This window comes from Mus pahari, chromosome 8, assembly GCF_900095145.1.
Source record: "Mus pahari chromosome 8, PAHARI_EIJ_v1.1, whole genome shotgun sequence".
In the NCBI taxonomy this organism is placed as follows: Eukaryota; Metazoa; Chordata; class Mammalia; order Rodentia; family Muridae; genus Mus; species Mus pahari.
In genome coordinates, this window is record NC_034597.1 from 69,672,202 (window position 1) to 69,684,006 (window position 11,805).

The 11,805-nt window shown below is 46.4% G+C and overlaps 1 protein-coding gene across 1 annotated transcript in view; it reads right to left on the bottom strand.

The window, feature by feature from the left end:
• Positions 1 to 1,428: 1,428 nt before the first annotated feature.
• Rgcc (regulator of cell cycle) overlaps positions 1,429 to 11,805 on the bottom strand; it is a 13,264-nt gene continuing 2,887 nt past the window's right edge. The window contains exons 3-5 of the mRNA XM_021203740.1: positions 4,645 to 4,752; positions 2,944 to 3,006; positions 1,429 to 1,798 (exon numbers count right to left, since the gene is read on the bottom strand). Coding sequence (XP_021059399.1) covers positions 1,791 to 1,798; positions 2,944 to 3,006; positions 4,645 to 4,752 — 179 coding nt within the window. The 3' untranslated portion in view covers positions 1,429 to 1,790. The remainder of the gene's footprint in view (positions 1,799 to 2,943; positions 3,007 to 4,644; positions 4,753 to 11,805) is intronic.

An 11,805-nucleotide genomic window follows, 5' to 3' on the forward strand; every position in this document is an offset into this window, starting at 1 on the left:
AAGCAGTCTGGAGAGGAAAGGGACACATAAGGTGACTTACGTGTCCCGATTACTCAGTAAAACTCCTTACAGGAACTCAAGCCGGAGCAGAGGCAGGAAGGAACCATGGAGAAGTGCTGCTAACCCTCGGTGGCTCCCTGGGTTTGCTTTCTTAAAGCTGCCAGGATCACCTGCTCAGTGATAGCACTGCCCAGAATGGGCCTGACCCTCCCACATCAATCATCAATCAAGCAAAAGCCCCGAAGATGTGCCCACAGGCCAGTCTGTTGGGCACAGTTCCTCAAGTGAGGTTCCCTCTCCCAGGAAACTCTAGTCTACTCAAGTTTACATAACCAGCCAGCACAAAGAACGTAGAGATGGGTCGGTCCTTCGTCAGCAGCACATATGCCAGACTGGGACAGACGGAGCTCAGCACAGTGCCTGCATTGGACTGGGACAGATGGAGCTCAGCACAAGTGCCTGCACTGGGCAGGGACAGATGGAGCTCAGCACAGTGCCTGGATGAGGATGGCACAGAAAGTCATGAACTGGTCCGTGGTTTCCTTTTTCCTCGGTGGTGTAGCCACTGAGACGTTGTTCTCCCTCTGGAATAAACAACCTCCCACCCACACTCAGGCAAGAAACTCTAAATCAAACTCTGGACCACACAAAAAGTAGACTTGAAAATAGGAGGGTGACTTGCTGAGCAGGGTCCAACAAGAGAGGAAGAGAATGAGGGAGAGATTGGGGCATATGTGACCGTGACTAAAACGTATCATGTAAAGACATGAAAACTATCAGTAAGAGAAAAAAGAAGTCAATGGCTTTTTTTAAAAGATGTATTTATTTTTATGTGTTGGAGTGGTTTTTGGTTTTGTTTTGTTTTTTGTTTTGTTTTCCTGCACATCTGTCTGGGCAGCACATGTATGTCTGCTGCCTAAGGAAGTCAGAGGTTGTATTAGATTCCCCCTGGAACTTGAGTTACAGATAGTTGTGAGCAACCTTATGGTTGCTGAGAATTCCACCCAGGTCCTCTGGAAGAGCAGCCAGTGCTCTTAACTGCTGAGCCCTCTCTCTAGCTCCAAGGGGAAAATATTTTTTTTTGCGATTTTATTTATTTATTTATTTTATGTATGAGTGTTTGCCTAAGTGTCTGTGCATCACATGCATGCAGTGCCAGAGGAAACCAGAAGGTAGTGTCATATACCCCGGCACTGGAGGTTATGCCAGGCGTGAGTGCCATGTGGGTTCTGGGCATTGACCCCAAATCCTCTAGAAGAGCCACTAGCGCTATCAACCACTGAGGCTTCTCTCCAGCCCCATAAAGAAACGGTTTTAAGACTATAAGGAGTCTGTGTGAGCACAGCACATGGGGTGTTCACGGGAGTCTGTGCCACTAGGAAGCTACGGGATGGAAATAGACTGACGGAAATAAGACGGCTTTCCAAGTACAGATCTCCGTTTAAATTTTATTTGTATACAAAAATATATTATGATGGGAAAGCTTATTATGACCTCCAACTATATATAAGTAATTACAAATATTTCCATAAAAGCATTTTAAATTATAGAAGAGCTGTGTTTAAAGGAGTAAAAACACATTAGATAGATCATCTGTTGAATATGCTGCAGGTAGGTAAACAAAGTCAGCTTCACTGTCTGAACTGCCCAGAGATGGGCCCAATGGCTAATGTTATAATGAACCAAGAATGGCCAGAGGGCAGGAGCCTCAGCTCTGCCCTCTCCCGCAGCAGATTCTAGTAGCCAATTTGCCAGGTCCTCGGAGCCTTCTGGACCCCAAACTCCTTGCTTCACATACCTGAAAAGAGGACATAGAATAAGTTATCCCTGCCAGAGGCTCACATCTCCCATGCATAACCACATCACATAGTCTCAGATGGGCATCAAAAGCAAAGTTAATGGCAGGCTTCCCGTGCAATGCACGGCTGGCTAACTGGAAGGACTAGGGGGCCAGCTGCAATTTTCATAAAGTAGACAGGCATGTTGTATGGACTTATTACAAATTGTGCTGCAATTAGAATAATCTCTGTCAAAACAGGCCTACATCTTCTGATGTAGGATGGTGCAAAGGGGCCAATAAAACCATCAAGCAAATACAAAGTAATAGAGTGCTAAGAACTTGACTATTTTAAACAGACTATTCTAAAATTAGCTATTGGGTCTAACTTTTTATATTTTTACCTATTTGACAAAGTAAAGACATAGAATATTTCTTGCAGAATTAAAAAAACAATCACTTTCACTAAGTAATTAAGAAGCCAGAACACAAATTCTCCTAGACTTAGCAAGTCCCCCATGAGAAATGCTGACACCAGCAACCCTGCAGGCTGGGGCTGGTCCTTCTGCCTCCTGCAACCTTGTCCTTCTGAAGTAGGGCATGCAGAGAGTGTGGCCGTTCCTTCCTCTAACACAGGTCCCCACCTCATCCCCCACTGCAATTTTGATTCGATGTTTTCCATTTGGGGTCACACAAAATGGGTAATGACAGTGAAATTCCCAAATGAGAAACACATACTGAATCTGGGCTGCGGGCGAGTTGGCATGGGTCAGACCTCTCACCAGGCTCCTGCATCAAACCCAGGGAAATTACCCTGATCAGACCAGACCCCTGTGGCTGGCCGGAGGAAGGCACGTGTGACCAATCATCCCTCTTCTCTCAGGACTAGATATCATGTGTGGACTTCTCATCAGCAAAGCTCTCACCATCTTCTAATCAACACATCATTGTGCCCTGCTGACCTGTTTGCACAGTTGGGAAACTTTTCTGCAGGCTTATCCTCCAAACTGCTTTCTGAGCCAATGAGGTCCTGTTGCTATACCTAGAACAGCCTTATGGTGTAACTTCCTACCCCTGGAGCAAGCTGGGAAACATCCTAGCAGGTTACTAAAGGCGGGGCTCAGTGTTCTGTAGGGTGATGCTTTAAACACCCAGCGTGTACTCACTTGCTAAGGTTCTGTCCAGATCGGCAATGAAGTCTTCGAGCTCTTTAGTGTCACCTAATTTGGCTGCAAAACAGAAAAGGATTCAGCTTCCCTCTCGGACACAGCTGATAGGGGACTCTCCCAGGGATCATGGAAACCTGCTGTCTTCAGAGACCTCACAGGAGTGTGCCACGCACCAGACCTTAGTGTCTGCCCCACATTTACTTTCATCTCAGCAACTGACCTGGAGGCTAGCCTGGGGTTTTCTCTTGTAGGTCTCTTCTGTCCTCAGTCCTCACCCCACCCACCACCCCACCCACCTTCCTATCCTGGAAGACTGGTCTTCCCATGTCATAAAAGTTGGGGGTGGGGAGGGATGGCAAATTGTGCTGTGATCCTCCAATATGACCTGAGTATAAAACTGCTGTTTCCTGTCAGAGTGGAACGTGGACCTGGCAGTCTTATTTGACACATCCAGAGTAGCACAGACATTGCTACATTGTGTCTAGACACTGCTGCCTCTGCAGCCAGAGGCAGACGCTTTCTGCGCGTATTTTACTTTCTTCTGTAGAATTCGTCATTCATGACTTCCTTGAAATGCATTGTTCTTAGTCACCCTTGCTGCCTGCTACAGAGGATCTTGGCTTTCCAGTCCCCTCCCCACAAGGGCCTTTTCTCCCTCAGTAATCCCCACCTCTGGAGGATTAGGTAGCAGATCTGAGCAGTATTTAAGCCATTCTCTAGACTGCTCACTCTCCCTGGAGTGCACAGATCCATTACAGACCAGAGACTGAACCAAGGCCGAGGCCCCCCCCCCCCCCCCCCCGCCCCGTGGCTGCTAACTTTTCAAGGGAATTTAAAAATATCTCTTCCAAGAAAGAGGGAAGTTCTATTTGAATGCCGTGTGGAGACACGTAGTGGGATCGTCACATTTCTTTAAGAGTTGGCTCCATTTTTATGGTCTTTTGCAACTATTTTCAGCAAGTTCAACTTTCCTTGGAGGGGGTAGCTTCCTTTTGTTCTCAAAGGGGCGCCTGTCCAATGCAACAGAGCATTCAGTTCTCTAGCTGGTGAGACTTGGCCAGTTCCATAAGCTAAGAACCCATTCATGAAACTTTAACCCCCCTTTAGTCTGCTAAGACCTAAGCAGAGAGAGGGTGGAGCTGTAGCTTTGGATCATGTCCACTTATATTTATATAATCTATATGTAGCTGTTACTGATCTATATTAAAACAAATATATATTTGGTATGTGTGTTTATGCATGTATGTATATGTACGTATGTATGTATACATACATGTGGGGATTAGAGGATATCTACCACAGAGGCTCCAGGGATCAAACTCAACTTGTTGAGCTCGGCAGCAGGCACCCTTTCCCACTGAGCCATCTCAATAGCCCGGTGTTAGATCATTCGGCTAAATTTTGTTACACAAAAGCCCTGGGGTAAACAGTTAATGAAATGAAAAAAGTCTCATTGTTGCAGAGCCAGACTGCTGAGTTTAACCTTCTGGAACCAAGTCTGAGAGGACAACCAGAAGCACTCCCTTCTGCCACAGACAGGCAGCTAAAATCCCACGGAACAGCTCATTCTCGCTTCGCACTCTGCCACCCCAAACCATTTGTCTCATCTATTTGCTTTTTACGCTGCGAAGGGAAAGCCTCATTGAGGATCCGGGTGGGGTTGAAGGAGCAGAAAAGCAGGCTAGTTGGTGAGGTCACCTTTCCGAGGAGTGACAGTGGAGGTCAGGAGCGCTGGAGTGGAGTCGGTTGGAGAATTCAGCTTCTCATCACTGAAGGTGAAGCTGTCCCTGTACAGTGAGTCTGCACCTTTAAGGAAGGAAGTCGTAGTCATTAGGAGCTGTCCTCACCAAACCACACGCTTGCCAGTTTGTCTACAGTGCCCAGCAGTTAATCTCCCAGAGAACCAGATGGTATAGATCTATATTTCAAAAAGCAGGCCAGTTCCCAAACTAGGCACTAAATGATGTTAGGCAGGGAAGTGTGTGTGTGTGTGTGTGTGTGTGTGTGTGTGTGTGTGTCCAGTCAACCTTTGTTCCTCTTTAAAAAAAGAAAAAAAAAGTTTGACCAATTAATAGGACCAGACCTCTGCTACACACGAGTCTGCTGGGCAGATCCCGGCTGATGGGATGAAGGAAGGAATATGACGGAGACTAGTTGGGAGGGCGCTTGTCCAGAAGGCCTGGAACCCTGGCTTTAGTCCCCAGCAACAGGTAAATTTGGCACAGTGGAGAAAGACTAGGAATTAGATAGGCTCCCTTATAGGCCAGACAGATAGGCAGAGGGGCCATGGTTAGATAATAAAGATAGGGAACTCCCAAGATGGCTGGCTTCTTCCTCGGCTTCCTGACTTGAAGCAAAAACCTGGCAGTTTAAGCAAAAGACCTTGCAGGCTTTTGTCTCCCACCCTCAGGCTCTCTGCTGGTGGACTGGCTCAACAAGTTCGTGGATCAGGAGAGGTTACACAACAGCCGTGGGCCAATCAACCATCCTAGCCTTCAAACTGACCAGCTTTAAATTAGGGGAGGGAAACTCTATAACCTTAAAAACAAAACAAAAAAAAAAAAAAAACAAAAAACCACAAAACAAACAAAACAAAGCAAAAACAAAAAGCACCCGGCTTCTGCTCTATATAGGGTCTTTTTCTGTGTGTCTGACACAAATACATGTTTCCTCACCCCCCCCTCCCATAACCACCATTTTTTTCAAGTGGTAATTCTGCTCCTGTTTGCAGTATTTGAGATTGCTCTGGGGCTCCTGCTGCCTTTTAATGCTGTAACTGGTAGAAAAACAAACCCAAGCAGGAGCCCTGGACTACATCAGTGTGGCACACCAGTCAGCGCCACACTGGTGACCCCAGCACTCTGGAGGTAGAAAGAGGGGGATTGGAAATTCAAGGTCATCCTAAGCTACATACTGAGCTTAAGGCCAGACTGACACTGGAAATACAGGATGTTCTGTATTTAAAAAGTGTGGGGGGGGGTGGGGAGCAGTGGGGGTGGGGAGCAGGGACTAAAGAGATGACTAGTCAGTCGAGACCTAGCTGCTTTTCCTGAGGACATGGATTAAATTCCCAATACCCACCCAGCAGCTCCCAACCATCTGTAACTACAGTTCTAGGGATCTAATGCCCTTTTCTGGCCTCCTCGGGCACCACATACACACGGGCAAAACACTCATACACATAAGTCAAATTTAAACACTCAAAATATAGACAATCTTTCATGAAAAAATGTTCTCTTCCCTCTAAACACTTTTCGAATATAAGCCCAATGTTGGGCCCCGTATCGAATTAATTTCCCTTCCTTGCTCATGAGTCTTGATCACACAGTTCCCAAGACTCTGCACTCCTGTACTGGACTCAGAAACAAAGATTGTTTTTGTTCTTGTCTGTTCATCCATGACAGTCAAGGGACTTCGCGGCTCCTTCTATTCTCATTCCACAAATGTCAAAGCAACAGTCGATAGGATAAGGAGTCCCTGCCAGGCCACGCTGCACCAGGGCCAGCTACTGCAAGCTCAAGGGTGATGAAAGAGACCATATTCTGGGCCTCAATTTACCCATCAGTAAGATAGAAACGTGGACTGGACAATCCTTCCAGGCCCTCCCAGTTCTGAGATTCTAAGTCCGGCCGAGGAGGAGGAAGCCAGCCCTGCTCTGAGGATGTACCACGGAGGCTCAAAGACAGAGGTTAACGGAAGCAGGATGTGGCCCCAGAGGCGGTGGTGAGGAAACCGATTTTCTGGTTAAAATCGAAAGGAAAGCAAAGCCACTCGGGGCACTGCAGGCGCTCTGGAAAGCCCTGAGGTGAGCAGCAGAGAGAGAGCCTGGCCAGGTCCCTGCCCACCCGCCCACCTGCTCGCTCGCCCACCCGCCCACCCACTTGAGGCTCCTGCCCTTCAAGCCGGTTCCCTCCATTCAGGGAGAGGAAACACATCTAACACAAAATGAACTTGTCTAAATCATTTCTTTATCTGCTCAGAATAAAAGAAAATCAGGATTCTAAAAAAGTTCCTAGTGGTGTGAGAACTGGGCTCTGTCCCTAAAAGGCTGCCACACCTCCTCAAGTTGGCTTGTTTGGCTCCGTTTCCTCTGCCTTCCAGCCACCTTCTTGTCATCTCTTCCGGCCTATATACCCACCTACCCCACTTTTCCAAACATCTCCAGAAGATCCTCCTGAGTAGTCCTCATAATCTTTCCTTTAAGAGTTCTAGCCCAGATCACCTTAAAGGACCACAGTCCTTTTTCAGGGCTTTGATGACACAAACCCATACTGAGATCTTCAAAACTGAACCTTATACTCATACGTTCCCTCTAAAAATGTTATAACTCGCTCCCACCTCCCACCCCACCCCACCCCCAAAAAAAAGCTGGTCCTTGAAATGTGAGACCAATTGTGTTCTGGCAACACCAAGAACACCACTGATCCCTCCTACGGTGACTGCCCTGAGAAGTGTAACCACTTCCGGACTGCAGGTCTGGCCTCAGCCCTACTTCCCAAATGTACTTGACAATGGGACACTGTGTGCCCTCTTACTAATATCTCTTAGGATGTTGGAACTCTCTAGAATTTGACTTGGAAGCTCTTCTGCTTGTTTGTTTGGGTTTTTTTCCCCCAGCTGAGCCTGTCTGTATAACAGGAGCAGCGGCAGCAACCCCATCCCCTGCCCACAGGGAAGTACACCACGCACATCTGTTGCAGATCCCTGGAAGAGCATCACTGTTATCTCTGTCAGTACCCAGGGGGGATCACCACAGATACAGACGGAGAAACATATGAAGAGAAGATAGAGCCATCTTTGGTGGCAAGAAAGTCACAGAGAGACCCAGGGCAAGCAGACTATAAGCCCCTTGCCACCTTATTATCCTTGTCTCTTAAAGACATCCAAGAACATCCTTCCATCCTTAGACCAGAGTTCCAGCTCTGAGACTCACTAGACTTTACCCAGAGCGTAAAGGCCACCCCGTTTCCTGCTCTCTATCTCTCAGAACAGATGGCACTTAAGAGCCACTTTCAATACCACACCTCATTCCACCCCTCCCTGCAGACGCCACAGTCCTTGCCCTAGCTTTGAACTTCGTTTCTGTTCGGCTCCAAATCTCCAGAAATTTCACATCCACATATAATCAAGCTGGTTCATCTTCTAAACAATTGGGCCAGCTACTATGGCTGTTTAAAGAGGCACTAACCTCAACGTGGAAAAGGTCATTACAAAAGAGAATAACAAAAGAGTGAAGAACACCCTCAGAGGAGTAAGGGACACCTCACCCCAGACAGCATGAAGCCACTGTGGGGAAGAAGCCATAGTCTCAGGGGACCATCCTGGCTTGTCTTTGATCCTTTAAAATCTAGTCCATATGATAAATTCCTTCGCCCACGAATTTCCCTCAAGGTCAGGAAAATAAAGGTCGAATCTGGTTTGAACATGACAAGTCAATTCAGTTGCAAGCCAGACTGTCTGATCCATGGTCGCCTCATGGCTGAGGAACTCACACTGCTCTCATAATGAGAGAGGAAGAGGGGATAAAGTACAGCATCTATACAGCATACACATACAGAGGCAGGTCAGCATAGCCTGTGCTCACTGTAGGTGGGGAGCAAGGCCCATGTGAAAAGCAGTAACAACCTGTTATTCTGTTATTCTGTTCCTAGCAAAATGGAGAACAGCAGGTCCAGGAAGGAGGCCACCATCGAGAAGAAAAAGAATCAGGAATATGAACCCTGGCCTCCCAATATTTTCAGATTATAGCATGTTTCTCTTCAGAGGTAATTAATGGAGAGCATACCCACGACACGGAGATTACCCAGACTCTGAGCATCTTTGCCCAGTGTTTCTCCCAAACAAGCTTCTACTAAGAAGCCTGCATGAACAGAATCTCATGCTAGAGGTTAGGGTGGATAGATAGGTAAGCCAGGTCCATCTTGTGGCTGCGTTCGCTCCCTTAGAACTCTAGCTCTTGCAAAAAAATAATATCCAGCCAGTCTGATAAAATGACACTGTGTGTCTTTAGCTGATAGCACAGACATGTATTGCTGTCCCACCCTGCTATCGAGTGTTATCATGATCGAGGGGCCCAGTGATGATCTGAGGAACCTTTACATGTGGTAAGGTAGACCTTAAGGCATCTACTTCAGACTGCCTTGAAGGCCCACCTCACCAGAATCCAATCCCCACTACAAACATCCTTTAATTTCCTGATCCATTTAATGTATTGAAATCTCAGATTCTGGGACTGGGTCTCCTTAGGGACCATGAGAAACAATAAATAAGCAAAAGCATATTATATGTACAACCCCTAACTTTGGATATGCCCATCAAGTGTGAGAAATTCCATAGCACAAGTAAAAGCATTGCTTTTTTTAAAAAGGCATAGTTTTTTTTTGTTTGTTTTTGGTTTGGGGGGTGTTGGGAGGAAGGTAATTTAGGGTTAGGAGTGACACATGCTACCCTGGAGAAAGGTAAAACCACAGACAGCGAGCCTTGCCCAAGTGCCTGCAAATATAGAACAGTCCACACATCTGCAGCAAGGGAACTACAGTAATTAACCAAAAGAAAGGAAGGCCTGGGTCTGTGGCGCTGGTCCCACCGGGAATGGCAGGCATGGGGGGGGGTCTTTCTTCTCCTCCAATTCTAAATTCTGACAGCTTTAGTGAAGCGTGGCACAGAGCCAAAGAATCCTGGGTCTCTGTTTGATCATTGTGCCCCCGCTACCCTCTGGAATGGCCCTGACCCTCTAAGATAGTTTACCCGATATCAGAGAATACGACCTGTAACTCACTCAGTTCCTAAGCCGTACCAGGTATCTGGGGGCTTCCTCCTCCTCACACCTTGCCAGGTTTCAACTCCAGACTCCTCAGCTCCACTAGCCACTGGCTTGGTAGCTGTCATTCTGGTTTCTAGGATCCCTAAGGTCTCCTCTCTCAGGGCCAGACCAGCATATTCTAAGCAAACATATGGTCTAAGTCTCGCTATGCTAAGTCCCTCTTCTCCCCACATATCTACAATCTCATCACAACTACGGCATGGACAGTAGACCTCAGGCCTTTCCCACTAAACACTTGTCCTCTCACAGGATGACTTATGTGAAACCCCAGTATATAAGAATCACACCTCGGCTTCATCTTTAAAGGCTGAAGTCAATACAATAAACCATTTATGAAGTCAACCAGTAGAAGCATTCAATAAATACATGGGATAAAATTTGGGATAGAATGAGTGAAAACTTTAATCAAACTCACTTAAAGATTACTTTCAAAGCTAAAAAAAAAAAAAAAAAAAAATACTGAACAAGAGCTAGGCACGGTGGCACAGACCTTTAATCCATCATTTGGATCTCTGTGTATCTGAGGACAGCCTGGGTTATAGTGAGTTTCAGAATAGCCAGAGAGAGCTACATAGTAAGACCCTGGCTTGAAGGCACCTGCAACCCTATAGGTGGAACAACAATATGAACTAACCAGTACCCCTAGAGCTCGTGTCTCTAGTTGCATATGTAGCAGAAGATGGCCTAGTCAGCCATCATTGGAAAGAGAGGCCCATTGGTCTTGCAAACTATATATGCCCCAGTACAGGGGAATGCCAGGGCCAAGAAGTGGGAGTCGGTGGGTAGGGGAGCAGGGGCAGGGGGAGGGTATAGGGAACTTTCAGGATAGCATTTGAAATGTAAATAAAGAAAATATCTAATTAAAAAAAAAAAGACCCTGGCTTGAAATAACCTAAATAACAAATAAATAAATAAATAAACCCAAAGATGTTCAACTTCTACAGCACCCCAAAGGCTCAAGCCTGAAGACTGCTTTTCTAGCTCCCATCTGCATTACTGAGACTTAAAACTGTTCCTAACAGAGTACTATGGGAAAGACACAGCCCTTTAAAAACCCGCTTTCACTTATCCCCAATGTGACTGTGTGTGTGTGTATGCATTTGAGAACAGTGCCCTTGGAGGCCAAAGGTGTCAGATCCCTGGGAGCTAGAGTTCCAGGCAGGGCAGTTGTGAGCTGTCAACATGGGTGATCAGAACCGAAGTCTGTTTCTTTTGGAAAGCAATGCCTGTCCTTTACCTCTGAGTCATCACTCCACTCCTGCAACCTGTTTTTGTTTTGTTTTTGTTTTAAATGAGGGGGGGAGAGTATTTCTCAAAATGAGGAGGAATATTCATCACCTAGGTCCACAGACCTTTGATCCTGAAAGCCTTGAAGAGGACCTGCGATACCACATATAAAAAGATAGATGATCTGAGCTTGAGGGAACGCTGGGCTACTCAAGTTCTGGCTCATATGCTAGGCAACCCTTCGTGAAAACAGCAAAATTAATGAAGATAAAAGTGCCTAACTTGTAGGACTGTGGTAAAGATTTTGTGTGATAACATTCAAAGACCAGCCAGAGATGTCTGATAACAAGAGCTGTCACGTTACAATCATAGCAACCCCAGTGAGGGCTTGCTAAAAGTAATCTAGCTGCCACCAGCACCATGATAAACCTGATTGGCCCTCTCCGGAGAGCTAAGTTTCAGTGGGCTGCACCTCTCCCAGACATTCACTTCTACCAGAGAGACGAGTATTAGGAATGTCTGCACTCCATTCCTGGAGACAATTAAGAGAGACATATTGTGTGTCCTTAAGAAAGCATGACTTAGATGCACACGGAATCCACCAAGACGATTTCTGAGCATGCAGGGAGCAAACCACATTGCTGGCAAACACCAAGGTCATCTGTGCTTTCTTAGACCCTCCCCATTACTTCTCCAACCACCACAGAAAAAGCTTATGTTAACAACAAAAGCAGAAAGCAAAATGCACAGAGATATGCCTAAGAAAACTGTAAATTCTATCAATCTTCTTTCAAACTGTTAAGGAACTG